Source organism: Dendropsophus ebraccatus, chromosome 9, assembly GCF_027789765.1.
Source record: "Dendropsophus ebraccatus isolate aDenEbr1 chromosome 9, aDenEbr1.pat, whole genome shotgun sequence".
Lineage (NCBI taxonomy): Eukaryota > Metazoa > Chordata > Amphibia > Anura > Hylidae > Dendropsophus > Dendropsophus ebraccatus.
In genome coordinates this window covers 26,577,690-26,601,587 of record NC_091462.1, presented here as the reverse complement: position 1 = coordinate 26,601,587, position 23,898 = coordinate 26,577,690, and the positions used below count along the sequence as shown (strand labels likewise).

The 23,898-nt window shown below is 39.4% G+C and overlaps 1 protein-coding gene across 12 annotated transcripts in view; it reads right to left on the bottom strand.

The window, feature by feature from the left end:
- Positions 1 to 3,730: 3,730 nt before the first annotated feature.
- Positions 3,731 to 23,898, bottom strand: part of TANK (TRAF family member associated NFKB activator) — a 74,616-nt gene continuing 54,448 nt past the window's right edge. For 11 of the 12 annotated variants that reach the window (XM_069982807.1, XM_069982801.1, XM_069982803.1 and 8 more), the window contains 3 exons: positions 20,583 to 20,707; positions 16,689 to 17,248; positions 3,731 to 6,936 (listed from right to left, as the gene is read on the bottom strand). In XM_069982807.1, coding sequence (XP_069838908.1) covers positions 6,760 to 6,936; positions 16,689 to 17,248; positions 20,583 to 20,707 — 862 coding nt within the window. In that variant the 3' untranslated portion in view covers positions 3,731 to 6,759. The remainder of the gene's footprint in view (positions 6,937 to 16,688; positions 17,249 to 20,582; positions 20,708 to 23,898) is intronic. The other variant, XM_069982812.1, reaches the window with a different exon arrangement.

Sequence of the window (23,898 nt, the reverse complement as noted above, 5' to 3'; positions counted from 1 at the left end):
AATAATGTAGAGATAAAATGGTATCAGACAATTCAGAATAGGTCATGGACACAGTTCCACTCCTCCACTGCTTGCATAATGTCCTGTGCATAGGTCATAGAACAGGCCTACAAAACTCTCCCATTGAGGTTGATGAATCTCCCCTAGTCTACAGTTTCCTATGTCCATATGGATGCTGTAAAGAATCTCTCTAAATGCTGCTGACTGAGCAGATCAGAAACTTGGTCGATAGCACGCCTAGAGATGAGCGAACCGGTTCGGCCGCTATGGGATCCGGGTCGGATTTTCCTGAAAGTCCGAGTCCGGTCGGATTCAGATTTTTGAAAGTCCGCTCCAAATTTTTTTTTCTTGCTTTCTAAAATGGCAGCCACCATATTAGAAAGCAGGAAGTGTTCCGGGGTGGGAAAAGTGCTTTCCCATGATGCCCGAAACACTTCCAACCAGCAGGGATGTTGCACTAGCCCACCCCCTGTGTGACATCAGTATAGCTTTAAGAGGAGTGGCCTCCATGTTGACTACTGCTGCTCTTGTACTGGCCTCAAATGACTATTGCTGGACCTCCACTGGCCTCCAATGACTACTGCTGCTCCTTCACTACATTTGTGACCTTTTTCCTGCATAGACCCTGTAATGGTGAATATTGAAGTCTAAAAAAAAGATTGACTTTGAGATAAAGAAAAGATATTGATGTTACTGACATGTAGAGCCCTAAATTCAACCAAATAAACTACCCCCATATCATATAGATGCTTAAAACTATGAAATCCGAACAAATCCGAAATCCGGTCGAACCGAACTTTTTTTAAAAATCCGGACGTCCGATCGGAACGAACTTTTGAAAAGTTTGCTCATCTCTAAGCACGCCCCACAATAAAGTACAAAAAAAAATTTAAATTTAAAAAATAAAACTAGAAAAAGAACATTTCAGTATCTGGCTCTAGATGACACTTTTTTTTTTTTTTTAAATAACAGCCTGAATGCTTTAATCCACAGTCAGGATGGCTGACAGTGTCAGACTTCCCCGACTGCTTCCCTAGTGACCTGGTGATTCAACACCATGCCCTACCACTTAGAGAACTGAGCAGCCATTCATAGCCACACACCCCTGTCCCTTCTCCTGACAATCTTTAAGACTGGTGCTTGGCAGGAGAGAGCCTTGCCACTAAGTTCAGGACCACCAAGCAGACGTCAAACTGGACATGTCACCGCCCCAAGATGAAGCAGTATACAGAGTATATTTGAATGTCATATCTTTTGTGGGGAAATATAATCGTTAAATATCACTTTGGCCAAAGTACCTCTTTAAGGGTGGTCAGAGATGAGCGAGAAGCCTTGATTTACTGTTCAAAGACTGTGTGGACCCTCTGAAGAAGAGAGACAGGCTTGCAGGTTCCAGATACCCAGTCCAGGCTCTCTTATCTCTCTATTCTGCACACGGCACAAACATGTCTCCCCACTTCCTAGGTTCAGTCTTGGTTTCTCTTTTAATAGAGATGGTTAAAGGGGTTATCCAGTGCTACAAAAACATGTCCACTTTCTTTCAGAGACAACACGACTCTTGTCTCCAGTTCAGGTGCAGTTTGCAATTAAAGCTCCATTCACTTCAATAGAACTGAGCAGCAAAACTCCACCTCACAAGAGTGGGGCTGTCTCTGGAAAAAGTTTTTGTACTGCTGGATAAACCCTTTAAGCCTAACAACAGACATTGGACGGTGGATTCAGGAATTTCAGTGGATTTCAAGGAAATGAGACCCCTAGTGGCCAAGGCTTCAGATGTTTATTTTGGCCTAAGGAGCCATTTTTGGAAATGAAGCATTTTACAAATATCTTAGAAATCACATAGACTATGACTAGGGATTAGCGAACCAGCCGAGGTTCGGGTTTGTATGAACCTGAACTCTCGGCTTCTGATTCCCGCGTTCTGCCCGCTCCGTGGAGAGGGTGGATACACCCGGAGGACCGCCTGGAAAACTAAGATACAGCCATAGCCATAGGCTGTATCCCAGTTTTCTAGGCGGTCCTCATACAAACGTAAACCTCGGTCAATTCACTTATCCCTAACTATGACATGGATGGAAGTAGTTTGAAATGACAGTGGCCATTTAATTCCTTTTTTTACTTGCCTGTTTCAATGTACATCACACAGACAAGAAAAAACAGAACAGCCTTTTTTTCTAACAACATACAATCCCCTGATATGCATAGACCATATTAGTCAGTGTTCTTGTCTCGGAAATCCCCTTCGTAATCCCCATCAGGTGTTGACCCACCCAACTGGTTTGCCTTCTGGACACTCCCAAAGGTCTTGTCTAAGTGGTCTCCCAGTATTCTCCTTGACTTTGCCTCTAGGCCTAATCCCTACATAGGTGGTGGCTTGTCTTGAGGGCCAAGAGACACTGGTACAAAGAACTAGGGATAATCCAGAGATGAGTCCTGGTACAGGCCAAGGTCTGGGATGGCAGAGTATGTTCGTAGTTGATAGGCAGACAGTGGTCAGGTCAGGTTCAGCCAGTCAGTAACAAGTGTTCGGCAAAGTTCAGAATGGGAACCAGCTTCAAATAGAGGGAATTGAGGCCAGGAGAGGGAGCATAGACCAAGCCAGTAACCAATCACTGAATTTAGCATCGGCAGAAGACGACTGTCAGCATTACACCATTTAATAAAATATATATAAAAGATATATAGAATAAAAATAATACTGCTTTTGCAACCATACTGCAGACCAGTTTAAATAAAAGTAAAAAATTTGTCTTCTGCTTTTTACAGTTTTTTTTTTTTTTATCATTGTACTCTTAGGAGAACTAAACGGATTAAGCAATGCACAAAAGGCATCATTTCCTCCATTCTGTTCTCATAACACAGCCGTTCGATGTACTAGCAGTAACGTGAAGGAAGTCTGAATGGCCACATGACGAAATGTATTTCTTATAACTATGTAGGTTGGATGTTCGCAGAGACAGATTCCTCACTGACATATTTCATGTCAGGTTTGATTGCTGCAATGTAGATTGCCTTTGTTTACTGGTGTATCGGGTGTGTTCCCTGTTACACACGCGGTATAATTAGTGGTGCTCCTTTTAGGCAGGGGCAGTAAGAGGTGGGTTGGGATGTATCGCTCTTCTCACTCGAGCATCTCACAATAAACAAAGTCTCTAGGTATAAAACGAAGGAGAGAAGCTGCTGCTGTAGTAGAACTAATGTGGGCTAAGGGTTTAGTATGTTGTACAAGGTTGTAAGGGAGAAGTGCAATATCCCTGGGGATCTGCTACTATGGGGACGCTCTCAACAGACCAAACACTACGGCCTCTGCCCACACAGCTGAATAGCAGCATTTTTACTAGACACCTTGTTCTGATCATCGCTATGGTGTAAGGCTGCCGTTTACTGTCTAGTTTGGCAAATCTTTTGTGTTGCAAAAATTGTGAGAACGTCTTGTTAAGTAAGTGCCAAAAATAGCTTAAAAAAAAGGCAAAAAAAAAAAATGAAAGCAAACAATATAAAATAAACACAATAAACAAACAAATAATAAACAACTATAATAAATATCAGTATAAAAAAATTCTCAGAATTGGAGGCTTCTATAAAATAAATTCCTGGTTGTCCAATTTTGCACATTTTTAATAAATAGTTAAAAAAAATAAAATAAAGTAAAAACAGACCGATAGTAAAGGTTTCTTTTTGGTAATTCAATTTAATGCATTGCTTAAAACATACATGAAAATAATGACCAAAAATATAAATATGAATTTTTTTCCTGAAAAGTACACATACAGCTTTATACAAAGCCCATAGAATATAATACATATATATTGTTTCAATACAAACATTTTAGAGGTGGTATTTATAAGGTAGAATTTTTTTTTTTTTTAGGTGATATGTTACTTTATCTATTTTTCTCTTCATTAACACATTTTATTAATGTTGTGTCACACGTTCATAATAAAGGAATGCACCTACGAGCATTTTTGCTTACAACCTGACGTAGAGTCTAGTGCTAGAATACAGGAATGCTGTTAGGGTGTTGCTTAAGGGGTTTGTCACTTTAAGTGTTTGTGAATTTTTTTAGAACAGTTTATTTTTATAAACAGAGAAAAAGAGCATTTTGCTTTCTTTATTTTTTTTTTATTTTTAAGCAAAAGGTAGGAAAAAGTGTTTGGACTTGGTGGAGAAACAATACATTGTATACAGTTATTTGTAGTTGATATGATTTGATGGATCTCCAAAAATTGGAACATCGCACATACATTTAATATATCAATTTACCAATTTAGGCTAAGACGACAGAGCGTTGCTTGGTTGTCCCACCAGGAACCATTGTATTGCGTTACCTGGCCGTGTGACTTCACCATGACCCCCATAGTCACATCTTGGATGGATTTTTTTGGGACTGCAATGTGCACGATACAGTGGTTCCTGAACATGGTGCCTCCTGGTCGCGCTACCAGGTATCGCTATGTAACCCTAGCCTAATGGTCGGCTTTTGCGACACAATTGTGTTGCATGTTTCTGCACAACAAAATCTTAGGCCTCATTCACACATTCATTGATTTTTCAGGTCCGCATATAGAGCCAATATTTTTACTTTGTTATCCATAAAAAATAGTCCTTAATTGCATCAGCTAAAATTGTTCAGTGCTAGTTAATAAAGTTGAACTGGTAAAAAACAAACAAAAAACATTTAACTAGCATGCCTATATTTGACTCGCGTTTTCCACGGATGTCACATCCATAACGTCTGCAAAAACATGGATCCCATAGACTTCTATAGGCTATTCTGTCCTGCAATTACAATCCGCACTAGGACAGGTCCTATTTTTGCACGGAACGGATTGCGGATCTACAAAAAGGTGGATAGTACAATAGAAACCAATGGGCACTAACTTGGGCCGTGATTGTGCATCCACAATGACGGACAACTTTGAAGGGTTTGTGTAAAAGGCCCCACCTTTTGCCACGCTTTGAAGAAAGAAAACCCACCTAGGAGTGATTTTATTTTTTTTTTTACACAAAATTTAATGGCTCAGATTTATTAATTCATCGGTGACAAAAATCAGATCAGCTTCTGTTTGTCACAATGGGCTACGATTTCCTGCTATCTCTCCGAGACAAAAATGGGTCCGATTCTGGGCAAATAAAATTATTGAAAACTAAAAACTGCTGATTTACCTGTAACTTTTCCCCCCACCAATCTTAGGCCTCATTCACACGTCCACAAAATTTGTCCATAATTGCGGATCCGCAATTATAAACAAATTTAAAACGCATTGATTTCAATGTGGCAATTCAATTATCTGCATTTTTTGCGGATTTATAAATAGGCCACAAAAAAAAAAAAAAAAAAAGTAAAATGGGTCATTGTCTACAATGTAGTAGTCCATGAATTTTGGACCACTATGGAGGCATAAAGTACTGTCCAGAATCACAGGTCTTGCGAACGTGTTAACGAGGCCTTAAAATGGTCAGAAAAATTCAACAGAATAGTGTAAGTATGAAAAATGATTGTAGGGTTTTAGGTTTTTTTTTCTTTCAATTATTATAGGCTGGGTTCACAATGTAAAATACTAAATAAAAAACTGTCATAAATATATGTATAAAAAGTGGCAGTTTTTGCAGTTCTATAAAAGTCTATAGAAATGCTTCCGGCATAGCACACATAGTATTGAATAAGGTTGTAATTTCAAAATTTGTGTTCACCAATGGTGGCTTTTACTTAGTCAGATAGCAAAAAGAACTCCAGTGGCGATAAAACTTACACTTCATTTGATCATAGTAAAATTCCATGGTTCATAAAACCAATGCCTTTTCATAGATTTTAATAGAGATGATTAATATAATAAAAATACGTCAGCTTTTTATCCCCATTTTACAGCCACTTATTTTTCTTTTTACAATGTGTGAAGCCAAGCTTATAATTTTTTAAAATCTTTTTTCAAAGTGAACCTGTTGTTATAACTGTATTCAACAGATATGTGAAATAAAGTTAGAAATTTACATTATTATTATTATTATTTTTTTAGTTATGCTTTAAAAACAAAGCTATACTTACTTGTTTCCAGGTCCGGTCTCATGAAGGCAGCTTTTTAGTCTTGTGCTGGTTAAAATAAAAAACTCAGGAAGTCCTGGCCAATACAGAGTATCACTGTTAAATGCATCCGTCAATTACATGACTGCCTTCTCTGAGTGCAGATGACAGGGACTTCCTGCATTTAGTCTCCTTTCTCTACCATTGCAAGACTTTAAAGCAGTCTTCGTTCGGGAGATTGGACCTGAATACAAATAAATTTATTTTAAAGCATGACAAAAAAATAAATAAAAATAAAATTAGTTTCTTTTAGGAATATTTAATATTAAACCTAAAATTGAAGTGGAAATCGCCATTCTTATTGGTGAGTCAGATTACTAAATCGGGTGGGAAAAAAAACTGTTGATAGGAAAAAAAAAAAAACAACAACAGTAAATATTGACCATGATGCCTAATTAAAACTTTTGCAAAGAAAAAAAAAAACTACCAAAAAATTACAACAGTATAGTCATTTATTACCACTTACAGTATATGCTGGTAAGAAAAAACAAACTAATGCAATTCCTTTTGGGGGTACATAGGGGACATTAGAAATTCACAACCCAGACATGGCCTTCAAGATAAAATGAAGTCATCCAGATACATATCCACGAGTGGAAATAGTCCAAAAAAGAAATGATGATTAGAGAATGGCATAGAGGAAGGATATCGCGAGAATTGTCTGGGTGGAGATTTTTTTAAGAATTTTTATAAAAATGTGTGTTCAGATGCCTGAGAAATTCACCTCCTAATTCGTTCGATGGTGGGAAAACAGCTTGGCAAAATTCACATACGTTAGAACTATCCTCATCCAGTTTCTCATTTCCTGGAATTAATAGGTCATTGTCATGAGGTGATGAAGGCTTCCAAACTGGCTAAAATAGAAAAAAAATAAAAATCATATTTTGTTTAGTTATGTCAAATAGGTAATATACCAAATATACAAAATTATAACAGGTTCTGGTCTTCAAATGTAAAACAAGCAAAACTGAACAAAATATTTAATAGTTTAACAAATTTTAAACAATTTTGACAATATTTAGAATTTTGAATGTTTTAAATTTAAGATCAGTTGATTTATTTAGGTTCACTTCCTTTTGTTTTATACATATTCAGATTGTCAATTAGTGATATAGAAGGTCATAAAGATTCCGGTTATCAAAAATATTTTAGAAATACAATTTTTTTTTATTATATTTATTTTTAAAGGGGGACTCCAGGTAGAGGTTAAAAATATGAAACTTCTGCAGAAGCATATAGCATTACTTACCTGTCTATCCCAGTTTTGAAACTACCAAAAATCCATTTGTTTGGGGGTTTTGTGTTTCTGTTCTTCCTGGTTTGGCATTTCCCAAAATGCAATGCTTTCCCTCATGTGAACTTCACAGCCCCCACCCATTACAATCAGTAAAATTAGTGCAGCAGTTGCTTCTGTTTGGTCAGAGATGGTGAATCACTCAGGGGATTGGGTTATCCAGCCAAGCCTCCTGTGAGATCACGCCCTGTCCCCTGTATGCATCATCAGCAAACACACACAATGTGAGACAGAGGCATGGAAGATTTGTCTCCTGGGGGGAGAGCAGAAGGAGCAGGAGACAGAGTGAATTGGCACAGGGGCAATTTTTTTTTTCACTTCCTGGATTTCTATCAGCTACTAGTGTGGCAGAACTGTACAGATACAGTAATACATTGTATAGACACATCTATATCACTTTTAATGTACTTTTAATACAAAACAAGCTTTTCTTATCTGGAGTTCCCCTTTAATGTTGGAAATGAAGATAATTTTCAAGAATTTGTTATTGAAAGAGAACCTGTTATCACTGTACCACAATCATTGGGGCGGTCCCTGGGGGATCACTGCTGGTCTTGACTGATAGATCTTTCTATCTAAACAGGAAAACTATTTATCAAGGCTAATGGGGTGGTAAGAAACTTCCAGTAACTGCCCTGATAACTCGTGGTTCGGGCAGACTGAAAGCAATAACAGGTTCCTTTGAAATTGTTGATAAACAAGGTCATAATACAACTGCATTTATTATAGCAGCAAGACATTGTACCCCTTACTGCAACTCTACTGAACCCAACTTACATCACCATAGAACTCTATAATGGTTTATGATCAGTGGAATCACTAGCGGTCATAATTTCTGGATCTGACTTTAAGTTAATTCCTTAGATTTACCTCATTTCTCTCTTTTTTTAATTTTTTTAAATAAATCAAGTAGAAAATATCATTTTAGCTTGACAATACGGTGATGGGAGCCAAGCAACAAAGAATCAAGATTTCTGACACCAACCTGATAGTAAGTTTAATGAAAAGTTCTGACCGTTGCTTTAATTTATTTCTATTGGCTTAATGGGCTATACACTATATTATGTCATCTTTTTACATAATTCATAAGACAATGATAGCTTGTCCCGTAGTCACCATCTACAATTTGATCAAATTGTCCTGATAAATGTCCCCCATTGTGTATATACAGTATACTACATAGTGTATAAACATGTACACTATATTTACTGTACAACAGCCAGACCACTGCTTTTAGAGCAGAGCGGTGGTCAGTAAGTTAGACAATGAGCTGTCAACAATAGGAAGGAATAGGAAAAAATTATGTTGTGTATATAATATAATGTCTTTAATATAAATATATAAATCCAATATATATCTACAAATTAATATATTGGCAAAAGTTGACTAGTCTGGGTCTTTTAAAAAAATTAAATAAAAAATAATTATCTATAAATAGAGGTGTAATAAACACCCATAAAGACATCATACAAAATATCAGACCACATCTATAGATCTAGTGTATGGAGAGGATAATCACCCAGTAATATGAGAGTACTTCATCATTTTAAAAATATAATTAAAAAAATAACTAAATAGGAACGGAAGAAGTGTTTTGTTAAGCAATAGCTCCTCAGCATAAAAGGCTATAAAGGGGTTGCATATAGAATTAATGTAAGTATGTATGTGTTAATACATGTAATGAGTGGATGTCAATTTCTAACAGATTATATCATCTATTTGCTTTTATTTTTTTGTTGGTGTTTATATAGATTTAGTCATAATGGAACATTTATTATGCTAAATATAATAAGTGTTTAGTTTCTCTGCAGCGCCATCACGGGGTAAACTAAGTATTACGGCATTCTCATAGAAATCAATGGGCTATCTGTGTAACGCCCAGACATGTCGGGTCCTCCAGGGCTAAGACAAGTCTTGAGAAGCTGCCCTCTGTTCTAGCTAATAAGTAATCAATGTAATTAGACAGTATAGGGGGATTTATTGTCTAGAGCTAAACATTCCCTTTATTTATTTTTTTCAAGATTATTAAACATAAAAATATTGCATCCCCCCATGCATTTCCCTAAAGATACAATACAAGTAACAGTTAATGTTCATTTTCACCACTGTGAAGTAAAGCGTCACAGCCCACCAGAGCTGCTAAGTCTTCTTCTGAGCATTTACATCTATATACTCGGCGTTGCTCAGTTTTATTAATAGCTATGTTTGATAACAGCGCTCTCTTTCCTTCGTCGGGTTGGGGCCCAAACATATGGACCATATGGAATCTCTTGAGCATAACTCGAGATGTCCATGCTAATACGTCAACCTCAAGAGTGGAAGGAAGTTGTGTACAGCTGTCCAAATTGGATGTTTTAGGACAAGGAGTAAAGCATATTGAGATTAGGGAAGGGAATTACTTGGCAGTACGTTCATGTGATGACTATGTGTTGAAGAATTCCATGGACCACCATTGACGACGATGCGCATCGTTCCCAATTGTGTTTCCAGCTGTCGCAATACTATTCTGGTAGCCGACCTTTCTTGCGTTGTCATCGTTGTCTCTTTCCCATAATTCAGTGCATAGGTTTGAAAATTAGGAGTAAGGCAGAGTTCACATTATGATAATACCTTCTGAGGTTTACAGATATGTCTGCACCCTGTCAAAATCTGGTGCCAACATATCTGTGCACTCACAGGTACAGACCCCATTCAGTTCTATGGCCTGGAGGAAGTCAGCTAATGACTATGTTCAGGTCATTTATAAAAATTTATATGAATTTTCACTCAGACTAAAAAATTCAGCAGAGTGGAAAACGGGTATACACATCACACATCACGGGTATACACATCATCTACAAATCCCTCACCCGTTATCTCTTCTGACCATCACCAGTAACCTGTCTGAGCTCGGATTACAGCTGTCACCCAGCTCCGTGCCTGTAATCCTCTGTTATCTGCTTTCTGCTGCCGGCTAACTCCCTCCTTCCTCCTCCCCCCTCCCCTCTCCCCAGAGCAGACAGGGTACGACTCCTGCAACAAGTCACAATTTTCAGATTTTTTTGAGTGGATGAAAAAGAGGAAGGAGGGGGGGACCTGGGGAAAGGCTTTTTACATGCAGATAATGGCAGATTTGGCTAATAAACCCAATTACAAAGTTTCTTAAAATCGCCTGGACTATTGATTTCTGCAAAAAAAAAAAAAAAAAAATACGACAGTGACTCTTTAACCTCTTAAGGACATAGGACGTACCGGTACGTCCTATGTCCTCATTAGCACTTCAAAGCCGCGCGGCCCCGCTTTGAAGTGCCGCGATCCCGGGTGCCGCGTGTAGCCCGGGACCGCCGCTATTAGCGGGCACGGTCCGATCGCCGTGCCCGCTAATTAGCTAATCGGAGGCAGCTGTCAAAGTTGACAGCTGCCTCCGATTACCGGAGGCAACGTTTCCCTGGTGTCTAGTGGGGGAGATCGCTCCTCCGGGACCTTGTCCCGGAGGAGCGATCTCCGTTACTGATGCCGGCCGGGGACGCGTCCAAGATGGCGCCGTCCTCGGCTCGGCACTCGTTTGTTTCCGGCTGCAGCAGCCGAAAGCAAACGAGTGCCGATCTCATGGATCTCTGCAGCATATCTATGCTGCAGAGATCTCTATGAGATATGAGAGATCAAAGTATATATACTAGAAGTCCCCTAGGGGGGCTTCTAGTATATGTGTAAAAAAAAAACAAAACGTGTTGTTAATAGTAAAAATCCCCCTCCCCTAATAAAAGTCTGAATCACCCCCCTTTTCCCAGGTTTTAAATAAAAGTAAACAAATAAATAAATAAATAAACATGTTTGGTATCGCCGCGTGCGTAATCGCCCGAACTATTAATTAATCACATTCCTGATCTCGTACGGTAAACTGCGTCAGCGCAAAAAAATCCCAAAGTGCAAAATTGCGCATTTTTGGTCGCATCAAATCCAGAAAAAATGTAATAAAAAGCGATCAAAAAGTCGTATATGCGCAATCAAGGTACCGATAGAAAGATCACATCATGGCGCAAAAAATGACACCTCGCACAGCCCCATAGACCAAAGGATAAAAGCGCTATAAGCCTGGGACTGGAGCGATTTTAAGGAATGTATATTGGTTAACAACGGTTTGAATTTTTTACAGGCCATCAGATACAATATAAGTTATACATGTTATATATCGTTTTAATCGTAACGACTTGAGGAACATGCATAACAAGTCAGTTTTACCCCAGGGCGAATGGCGTAAAAACACATTTCCCCCAAATAAAAGAAATGCGTTTTTTTTTTTCAATTTCACCACACTTTGAATTTTTTTCTGGTTTCGCAGTGTACTTTATGCAAAAATTCAGCCTGTAATTGCAAAGTACAATTAGTGACGCAAGAAATAAGGGGTCATGTGGGTTTCTAGGTGGAAAAATGCAAGTGCTATGACCTTTTAAACACAAGGAGGAAAAACCGAAAACGTAAAAACGAAAATGGGCCATGTCCTTAAAGGGTTAACTTCGTGAGAACATAGCCTATAGATGTGCCACATTTATCACTGAGAGCCACTGTAAAATAATCTGATATGTTTATAGAGTTTTCTATGACCATGCTGAGCTTTGCTGCAAATTAGCAGCGATCAGCTGATTACTCCCTCCCCCCCCCCCCTCAGCTTGTCAATAACATAGCAATGAATATGGATAGCAAAAGACGCAGAATATCGATCCCTGCAATACTTCATTCTTCCTGTGGTGGTGCTGCAGGGGAATTGAGCACCTTTTGAGAGGTTCCCCATTACAGATCACATATGATCAGTTTATTTTTAGTCAATCATTCTAAAATAAAAGGATTATCAAAGACAGGCAAACCCTTTATGGTGATTTCATGGATGGTATGTCAGAGTGATTGGGGTTCAGAGATCTCTTCTGGAGCGGAAACAAATAGTATTACTGTATTACTTTATTCCCCGTTTACCCTCCTTCACTGGACACCGGCAAAATCTAAGCAAATAATCAGTTTTTATTATGTTCCGCTAATAACCATCAGTTTGCATGGCTGTCTTATTATAACAGTGTATTCTGTCATTGGAAGACTACACCAGTTATCGACAGAACCCTATAACATGGCTCGAAACATGGTTTAATGGAGCACTGATTTCGTAGTTAAAAGAACCTTTTACAAGGCTCAAGGATCCCTAAATCGTTCATGCAGCCGCCTGATTTCAACACTTTTTGTCCACATATCCCCAACTATATGGGAATATGTGCGACCAATGCGGATTAGTCTTGTTTGGTGAATAGGATGTGTCCACAATAATGCATATAGTTATAACTCAGGACTGTTGTGGTGAGCCAGACAACATTCACTCACTGCTATATTGTTGAGCGGGGACTAAAATGCTGGAGTGTTCGTAAGCCAATGGGAGACTTAAGCATATAACCAGGTTCCCCTATGGAATTCTCCCAGATAAATTCCACGGAATTCCCTCGCCTGTACGCACTCACGGCCGCTTACCTTTCCACCGGCTGAGCGCGTACAGGCGAGGGAATTCCACGGAATTTATCCGCGAGAATTCCATAGTCTGAACCCGCCCTAAATTTTGGGATGAGTAAACGTAATATACAAAAATTAGAACAAAAAAATGCAATACCTTAAACATTAGAACTCCGGCAGTATGCCGCCAATTGCCAATTGAGATCTAATGGGTCTTACTGAAACGTAATGCATTTCTTCATTCTAATTTGTGTATATTTACACAAATCCCTTTGGTTATCAGTTCTTGAAGGGGTATGGCCACCTTTACCAGAGCACCTCAAGCTTGATGCTGGCTCAACAGTAACTGGCTACACATGACTCTCAAGCCAATGGTTGGTGACTACTGCCTTAACTTTGATGGTACCTAATTGTAATGCTTCATTTACCCTGTGGTGGTGCTGCAGAGACATTTAACATTCTCTTCCAGGATTTCCCTTAGATCACAATTTATCGTTGGGGATCAAAAAAGAAAATACAAAATGGTTTTCAATGGATAGTATAACTCATTCCTTAGATATTCTGAAATAGTATGTATCTGGAAACAAGCATCATTTATATGTACATTTTTGGAGGCAGATGACATTTATGTAAAACCTATGCTAGGGCCTTCTAACCATCGTGAGCATCGTACCATAGACCCCTAATATAGCTGTCTACCTAGGAGTGAGCACAAGAAGAAAGAAAAATGCTACCTTGGCTATTATATATAACACTGTATATACACACACACACACACACACACACACACACAGACAGACAATAGTGACAACAGAATATATAGTCTGTTAGGCCGGGTTCACACTACGTTTTTGCAATCTTTTTTTCATTGGTTTTTGCAAAAAATGGACGGAAAAACAGATGCATTTGTGTGTATCCATTTTGATCCATTTCTCCATTGACTTTATAAGAAAAAAAAACTGATCAAAACACATCCGTTTTAACATACACAAAAAATAAGGTCAAATACATTTGTGTACGTCTAAAATGCTTTTTTTTTTTAAATGGAGGTCAATGGAGAAATGGATCAAAACTGATGCACGCAAATGCATTAGTTTCTCCATCTGTTTTTTTTTTTTGTTGCAAAAACGGATGAAAAAAACCCCCAACAGCAACGGATTGCAAAAAGGTAGTGTGAACCCAGCCAAACTGACTATTCCTGGTAACCAAGTACCTACATACTTAAAGGGAACCTGTCACCTGGCATTATGGCGCAGAGCCCGCCCAAACCCCCGGTGGAGCCTTGGATACTTACCCTTTCCTGCAAGTCCCGCTCCTGGACCCGGTTCCGGGACGGAGATCTCGCCGTTGGAGGCGGTGCGTGTGCGCTGCAGAGATGGGTCCGACACCCATAGAGAATGAGAGCTCCAGTCAACCTCTATGGGCATCGGACTCATCTCTGGTAATTTGCATACAGCTCGCGCTCACCTTCAGGCGCCGATATCTCCTTCCGGGGACCGGGTCCAAGAGCGGGACTTGCAGAATAAGTATTGGGGCTCCACCAGGGGGTCGGGCGGGCTCTGCGCCGTAATGCTGGGCGACAGGTTCCCTTTAAGAGTAGAGCAGTAATAAACCGTTTAGGTTGTGTGATTTTAATGTACTAGGTCAGTAGACAATAGAATACATTGCATATGTGTCCACATTCAAATCTTACATCACGACATATGTTAACGCATTTTAAGTATATATTAGCATAACTCTGCCCACATGACCGTCCACAGTAACAGGACCTTTAGCAAGCTTAATATGATATTACCATTCTGTTCACAGCTATTTATCCAGTAAAATCTCATGTTCCAGTTTTTGCGCATAGCGTACTTCCTCTTGCGAGTTAAACAATAAGCTTATAAAAATTTATTTTGATTTTTAAAGCACCAGCTCAAGTGCGGCAAAAGTTATATGAAAACAAGATAAAACATAAAAAAAAAAAGAAAGAAAAAAAAAAAAGAAGCAGATTCTCCTTCCATAAACAATTCTAAAACTCACAAACCAAAGTCATCTCAAGATCCCCCCTTCACCCTGGTGTGAAAGTCAATTATCTAACCTTCTGCCCTGTGCCTTTTGACAGCTCAACACCAATTTTTTTCTTTTCTTTTTTTTTAAGCTGATTTTTTTTTCTTCCCCCCATCAACTTGTAATCACATACCAGCTGTTTCTTCTGTTCTGGTATGGGAAGAAAACACAATGCAGACTGCCACCTTGTGGTGAAACTGCATACTGCAGGTCAAAGCTCACAATTGTGAGCTTTGTTTCTCTGACAATTTCCTTTATTTCAACCCATCACTGCTGCTGTGTAAGATCTGCGGCAGGAGGGATGGTCATGAGTCGCAATATGCCCCTATTTCTCCCTTAAAGTTGTTTGCTTCCCTTCAGATATCCATTGATAGCATATTGCTTGTACATGTCATCAATGGTTCTTTGGAAGGGGTCCATCCTCATTGACCTCTACCAAATGTTAAAACAAAGTGGCTGATGAGCGAACCTCGAACATGCTCGAGTTCATCCGAACCTAAGCGTTCGGCATTTGATTAGCGGTGGCTGCTGAAGTTGGATAAAGCCCTAAGGCTATGTGGAAAACATGGATATAGTCATTGGCTGTATCCATGTTTTCCAGACAACCTTAGAGCTTTATCCAAGTTCAGCAGCCCCAGCTAATCAAATGCCGAAAGTTCGGGTTCGGATGGACTCGAGCATGCTCAAGGTTCGCTCATCTCTATAAAGTGGCAGCGAGGCACTGGGACACTTTCCTATTCTTAGTTCTGCTATTTATGGAGGTCACACAGTCAGTCCATTATAGACCTCCGTAAAAAAGAAGAGAATATAGTTGATGGCCAGTTTTATATGTATACAACCGATTCTACTAAGCACAAAAGACTTGCAGGTATATGCGATTGTTATTGTATGGTGTAGTGGCAGTCATGGTTTCCTACAGCTTAGTTCTCATTGAAGTGAATTAGAGTTGAACTGCAGTAAGTTGGCATGGCCACCATATAATGTGTGGTGCTGTCTGTTTTCCTGACAAACTGCTGAGCACCAGTACGTGGGTTGTTAGAACCCCATCACAAAACCTGTGATTTTTTTTTTTAGTTCCTTAAAGGGGTATTCTGCTCAAGAATAACTTATCATATGTTGCTGCCCATAACATAAAGTGTATTTTTAACTCCCGACCAAAACGATCCCTCCTGACAGATAAGTCATTGTAAGTGGATGTCCTCTGGACTCATTTCATCCATACGGCCTAAGTGCCCTATTACACAGAGTGATAATCTGCCAAATCAGGCCGATTCGTCACAGTCTTGTGTCTTTTGGTCCCGACCTAAAATCATTGGCTGCCGACCGCACGTTGCTAGGTGTAATAGCGATGCACGGCCACCGGGTGATAAATCTGTAAAAAAAAAATAGTTTATACATACCTGTCCATGCCTCCCTTTGCTTGTGCCCACTCTCCACAGCCGCCACTGGAACTTCAGAGCCAGTCACTGGGTAATATGGGACCGTGCCGCTGCCAGTGAGTGGCTGAGTGGCCTGTCATTTCAGAGACCGGCTCTGCAGTTCTCGCAGTGGCTGCGGGCAGAAGCCTGGAAGACACCGCGGAGCAGGCAGAAGCACTCTGGAGTGTGGAGAGGTATGTAGAAACTTCATTATTTTAACACTCCCCCACCCCGTTCCATAACCCATACACATACTGTCCACCTACTTTTGGACCACCCTGCATAATACATGTTGTAAATTGCAGTAATAATTGTAAATAGTTGCCATTTGCCAATGCTATGAAATAAACTGTGGATGCTCCCTATCCATTACCTGCTGAGGTCCTCGCACTGTCCTCTCGGAGAGCTCTGTACATTTGTCCACATCTGGAGTATCTGGAAGGTGGAAAGTGTTTTTGCAGTCGCCAGCTGGGCTATTGGCTGCCAAAAAGAGGCTGAAGTCCTCATCCGCCGCCACAGTCGTGCCCCTATAGTTGGTTACTAGTTCAACATGCTTATCCAGGTGGCAGACAGTCCTTGGTGATCGGGGGGAAAATGGCGGACTTATTCGTGCCGCACTAAAATTCTTTATGATGGCGTCTGGGAGCTGTATATTGGGATTCACATCCTGCTCTGAAGCCGGAGAAAGAATTGGAGGCTTTCCAGGAGAGCTCTCCAAAAAATCTGATTCATCACTACTCGGAGGGAACTTAACGCTCAGGTTGGACAGGGACTCTACGGAGATACTCAGTTCATCGTCTGGTCCCAAACCTCGAGGAGTGATGGGTGCAAATCGCGATCTGATAGTTTTATCCTTTGATTTCTGTAGTATTTGCACTCCCTCGTTCTCTTCATCGGTGCACTGAACGGGCATGGAAAACTGCAAGCGGAGATCTGTAAGATATGGTGTGCAATGTATACAGGGTCAGAAGCGAATATTTAAAGGGCATCTTATACAGTTACACAGTCAAGTAAGAAGGGAGTGGATGAAGAGGAAGAAATGGGAAGACAAGAATTCATAATATCTCTTCCTGTAATTTTTTTTTTATTAGGTACAGGAGAAGTTTGTGCTCCAGAGCTGATCTCCCTAGTGTAAATGAGGAGAAACAGTTATAACTATAGTCAGCTATTTTATAGTAATAGAGCTATGGGGTCACCCCGACACCTGCTAATGTAGAGTACTATGAAAGTATTTATTGCACACCCCACTTTCATCCTTGAGCATTTCTCACTCTTATATCTCTTAGGCTGGGTTCACACTACGTTTTTGCAACCTTTTTTTTTTAATCTGTTTTTTTTTTTGCAAAAAAAAATGGACGGAAAAAACAGATGCAACTGTGTGCATCTGTTTTTCCATTGACTTACATTATAAAAAAAACCTGATCAAAACGAATTTTTTTTTTGATAGACACAAAAAGGTCTGCATAGCGGGGTTCACAGCCCTGTACTCTGACCCAGGAAGTCTCCCTCACCTTCCAAATCATAGCAGATCCACTTCAGGCTGGGGCTTACATCAGGGGACAGGACTGTGGAGGTAATCTCTCCATAGCTGTAACCCCTCTCTCCCCGGACAGAGAGTGCTGCATGTATGTGCCCACATCTATCCTGCTCATTCCTTCATGCTCCCTGCAGTCTCTGTCAGTCCTTGTGTTTCCCATCCTCTCCATTACTGTACAGTAACTTATAATATTACATATTCTGCTTTTTCTAAATGTTTGTTTCATCTGTTTTACATGTTATTCAGAATAATAAATCATTATTTTTAGGGGTGTGGAACCAATTCTCTGCATTTCAGTAATTTCTTATTGGAAAATTTGGTCTAAGAGTGGATTTGGATTACAAGCACGGTCCTGGAACGAATTATGCTCGTAATCCAAGGCACCACTGTGTATATATATATTTTTTTTATTATTATTATTATTATTATTATTTTTTTGTCTTCAAAATAGTGATCATAGTAAGATATACAACAGTGAGAAATGCTCAAGGATGAACGATAGATATTCAAGCAATATCTATTTTTATTTCCCCCAAGTTGTATGCGATGTGTGTGTGTATATGTATATATATATATATATATATATATATATATATATATATATATATATATATATATATATATATATATATATATATATATATATACTCACACACACACATCTGCATACAACTTGGGGGAAATAAAAATAGATATTGCTTGAATATCTATATATTAGTATATTATATCATGTTACAGAGTAGGAAGAAGATTGATATATATCTTTGTGGGGAAAGATTCAGTATAACTTGTAATATGTTGATTGCAATCCCTGATCATTCTGTGGTAAGGAGTCCAGTGGGCGGTGTCACTCAATGGACTGGACTCTTTAGCAAGAAAACATCAGAGATTTCAATCAATAAATTACAAGTTATACTGAATCTTTTCCCATAAAGTTATATATCAATCCGCTCAGCTCCTCCTGCTCTATAACACGATGTCGATAGCTTATAAAGCATTTTCCTAGTGACTGGTTCCCTTTAAGGTACTCCCTAATAAAAATGTTTGCTCACTCTCAAGAGCCAAAAAGACATACCTGCTACTGATGGAGACATTAAACATTTTACACTTTCTACAAGTCTGAGAAGTGTGAAAACATTTGTACGTCAGCCCTCTGATGCTCCTCTAATAGGTCGGGCACCCTACTGGCATATACAAAAGCTTCAGTTAACTATAGTCTAAGGGCAATAACACTCTCTAATTTACAGTATCTCTTTTAGGGTTTTTTTAAAATCAATTTTATTACCTGGTGACAGAATCTTTTAAAAAGAAAGTTTGTTTAAACCCCTTGTAGTAAATGTGAGTCCATCCCCATCACATTAGGGCTGGGGTTAGGAGTAGAAAACATAGCAGCTTTCTTCCAAAACAGCACCACACCTGTCCTGTGTATGGTATTACAACATGTCATGGAAATGAGCTGCAATACCACGCACATACTGAAGATGGGGGTGGCGCCGTTATTGGAAGAAAGCTGCTGCGTTTTTCAAAACCTGGATAATCCCTTAATAGATTTAGATTTCTCACGGATGATAATGGGACACAGAAGACCAGATTGACCTACTGTATCTGAGTAGGTAATATAATGCAACTAGAGATGAGCGAACCGGGTTCGGGTTCTAGTCCATCCGAACCCGAACGTTCGGTATTTGATTAGCTGGGGCTGCTGAACTTGGATAAAGCCCTAAGGTTGTCTGGAAAACATGGATACAGCCAATGACTATATCCATGTTTTCCACATAGCCTTAGGGCTTTATCCAAGTTCAGCCGCCACCGCTAATCATATGCCAAATGATCGGGTTTGGATGGACTGGAGCATGCCCGAGGTTCGCTCATCTCTAAATGCAACAGACTCAGGTATCCTGTGTGTGTGTAGTTCATTCAATGCAGGTGGAGCAGACTTTACTGTTCTGTATCTATATCATATGGTGTAGGTGGAGCAGACTTTACTGTTCTGTATCTATATCATATGGTGCAGGTGGAGCAGACTTTATTGTTCTGTATCTATATCATATGGTGCAGGTGGAGCAGACTTTATTGTTCTGTATCTATATCATATGGTGTAGGTGGAGCAGACTTTATTGTTCTGTATCTATATCATATGGTGTAGGTGGAGCAGACTTTATTGTTCTGTATCTATATCATATGGTGTAGGTGGAGCAGACTTTATTGTTCTGTATCTATATCATATGGTGCAGGTGGAGCAGACTTTATTGTTCTGTATCTATATCATATGGTGCAGGTGGAGCAGACTTTATTGTTCTGTATCTATATCATATGGTGCAGGTGGAGCAGACTTTGGTGCCCTGTTAGGTAACTATACTGCTGGATAAGCAAATTCTGGTGTCCTGCTAGGTTATTATAATAGAGAAGGAGCAAGAGAAGGAGAATATTATAATGTGGGAAGATCAGAATGTTGTGCAAGGATAGATAGATAGATAGATAGATAGATAGGAGATAGATAGATAGATAGATAGATAGGAGATAGATAGATAGATAGATAGATAGATAGATAGATAGATAGAAGATAGATAGATAGACAGACAATTACAAGCATAACCGTCAGCATTCACCACAAGCTCTTTCTATACAGAATACATTTCTTGCTTCTGGATCGGAGCTCCCAGCCACAATGACATCACCGGAGCGGGAATAATACATTTCATTCACAGTAAAATGTAAAACACATCATACCATTACCAGATGCAATTTCCTTCTTCATAAGAAACGTGTTCAGTTGGCTGCTTTGTTCTCTTGTTAACTTGCAAATCCGACTGAATTCTTCCTTTAGATCGGAGAAAATCCGTTCAACACCTAGCCTGCGTGTAGAACATTTCATTGAGAGGCATTCAGAGGCAGCAATGGAAATACACAGAACTGTGACTTACAAATCTCTTTGGAGAATTAACTTATAACCTGTGACTGTTGGTGCGTTATATGCTAAGGAACCAAATCCCAGAAAATACCAGAGAAAGTCACTGTAACCGAAAAGCTGCTGTTTAGTACAAGTCACGCTGAAAATATAGCAATATCTATGAATACATTTATTCATTCTAATGCATGGTGTTACCTGTCTTGTACTGATCCGGAATTACACCCTGTATTATACTCCAGAGCTGCATTCACTATTCTGCTGGTGGGGTCACCGTGTACATGTTACTTATCCTGTACTGATCCTGAGTTAAAGCATGTATTATACTCCAGAGCCGCATTCACTATCCTGCTGGTGGGGTCACTGTATACATATATTATTGATCCTGAGTTACATCCCGTATTATACTTTAGAGCTGCATTCACTATCCTGCTGGTGGGGTCACTGTGTATATACATTATGTATCCTATACTGATCCAGAGTTACTTTCTGTATTATAATCCTGAGCTGCACTCACTATTCTGCTGGTAAGGTCACATTATGTATCCTGTACTGATCCTGAGTTACTTTCTGTATTATAATCCTGAGCTGCACTCACTATCCTGCTGGTGGGGTCACTGTGTATATACATTATGTATCCTATACTGATCCTGAGTTACTTTCTGTATTATAATCCTGAGCTGCACTCACTATTCTGCTGGTAAGGTCCCTGTGTATATACATTATGTATCCTGTACTGATCCCGAGTTACTTTCTGTATTATAATCCTGAGCTGCACTCACTATCCTGCTGGTGGGGTCCCTGTGTATATACATTATGTATCCTGTACTGATCCCGAGTTACTTTCTGTATTATAATCCTGAGCTGCACTCACTATCCTGCTGGTGGGGTCCCTGTGTATATACATTATATATCCTGTACTGATCCTGAGTTACTTTCTGTATTATAATCCTGAGCTGCACTCACTATTCTGCTGGTAAGGTCACATTATGTATCCTGTACTGATCCTGAGTTACTTTCTGTATTATAATCCTGAGCTGCACTCACTATCCTGCTGGTGGGGTCCCTGTGTATATACATTATGTATCCTGTACTGATCCTGAGTTACTTTCTGTATTATACTTAAACGCTGCACTCTGTACTTTGCCTATTCTCACTAGGAACAGATGACAAACTTGTTGACAATCTTTATGCATTCATTCAGCCATCAAGGAAAGCTGGAGTTCCCCTTTAACCGGTTGACCACACAGAATGAGCGTGCTCATCCTGATGCTGTCAACATTGTACAGAATGGGCTCAGGACTGGAGCCTACTTTATATATACGCCGCCTTCTGGCCGCTGTACATGTGATCATCAAAAGGATCTGAACAGAGGAGAAGGACCTGTCAGTGTCTGGAATACAGAGAAGGAGAATGTCGAAGGACCTGGATCACATGACCCACAGGTCCTCAAAATTGGGGTATTGTATTGGTGTATGGGGGTGGGGGAAGTACAGGACACATGGGGCCCCTTACAGGTTTTTTTTTGCCATAGGGCCCCATGAATCCTATCTACGTTGCTGCCTAAACCCCTTAGTCACCACCAATATATGTTTTTACAGGGGTTACTAAAGGGGCTTTTGGCTGCCATTTTATGACAGAAGCCTAGCTGTCTGGCAGAATGTCAGCATGGCCGGCACTAAATAGAGAACAGTGGAAATCTCTGATCAGAGCACTTTAAATTATTTTATGGAATTATAATGCATGTATTATACATGTAAGTTATCTGTGGGGCTCGGTTACCTCATCGGCTTGATAATTGGGTGCTGATGGGTTTCCATGTCATCTGGGGGCCCCCAGATAGTCTACTATGTACATGCCTATATACAGCCATGCTGCAGATGCAGATATATATACATTGCCTGTGAGCATTAGGCTACCACAATAGTAGTGCAGTGTATTTTATGAACATTGCAAGTGAAAGTCCCGTTATAGAACTAGTTAAAAAAAAAAAAAAAAACTGCCTTTTTATTACTTACTTTACACCCATTTTTAATTTTACTGTGTGTAAACCCAGTCTTGGAATAAAATAATAATAACAATAATAATAACAAGGCAATAAGGCCCAAAATGGCTCAGTCACCAGTCTAATATAGCCTCCTACTGTCTAAGATTACATATAGGGTCCTAGACTATACAACTATATCTCCTCATGACTACTGTACTGATAGCTCCCCCTAGTGGTAGGGTCATACAGTCAAAATTTTATCATGTAACGATTTCCATGCAGGAGATCTGCATCAGAAATTAATCTGGTCTCTGGCATTTACACTATGAAATGAATCAGGGACACAATGTAGGATACTTACATAGAAAGTACAAATAATTGTTTAAGGGGGTACTCCAGATTTTTTTATTTTTTTGTTTAAAATCAACTGGTGTTAGAAAGTCAGATTTGTAAATTGCCTCTATTAAAAGTCTGACATGGTTCTCTGTACTGCCACCTCTGTCCATGTGTCCAGAACAGGAGCAAATTCTCAGACAGAGGTGGCAGCAGAGATCATTATGTCATACAGGAAGGAAAATTTTACTTCCTGCAGGACATACAGCAGCTGAGTACTGATGAGTTTTTTTTTTTTGTTTTTTTTTTAAATAGAAGCAATTTATGAATCTTTAACTTTCAGAATTTTTTTCTCCTCCGGAGTACTCCTTTAATCATGAAGTACCCAACCTTACCTGTGGAAATAGCGCTATAAATATGATGAATATGAATGTAAGGCTATGGCACCCACGTTATTGGAATCTAATTACGGATGACATAATTACTAATAAGTGCTTGCAAATATAACCAGCAGATGCTACGAACTGTTAAAAAAAATGGAGTAAAGTGTTAATAAATGCTTACAGAAGCAAAGGACTACACTTAACAACTAATACTAGTGAATGCTAATGCAAACTATTAAAAAACTAGTAAAGTATTAATGGACGGTAACAAAGCGCGGCATAGACTAATTAGCATTACCAGCGGCTGGTTAGTGCCAAACTCATTACCCGCAAATGCTAATTATAGAATATGAAGATACAATATGCTAACAAAAGACAGAGGAGGCGGCACAACAATGATGTGCGGTAACATATTCCATCTATCTACAAAGAACC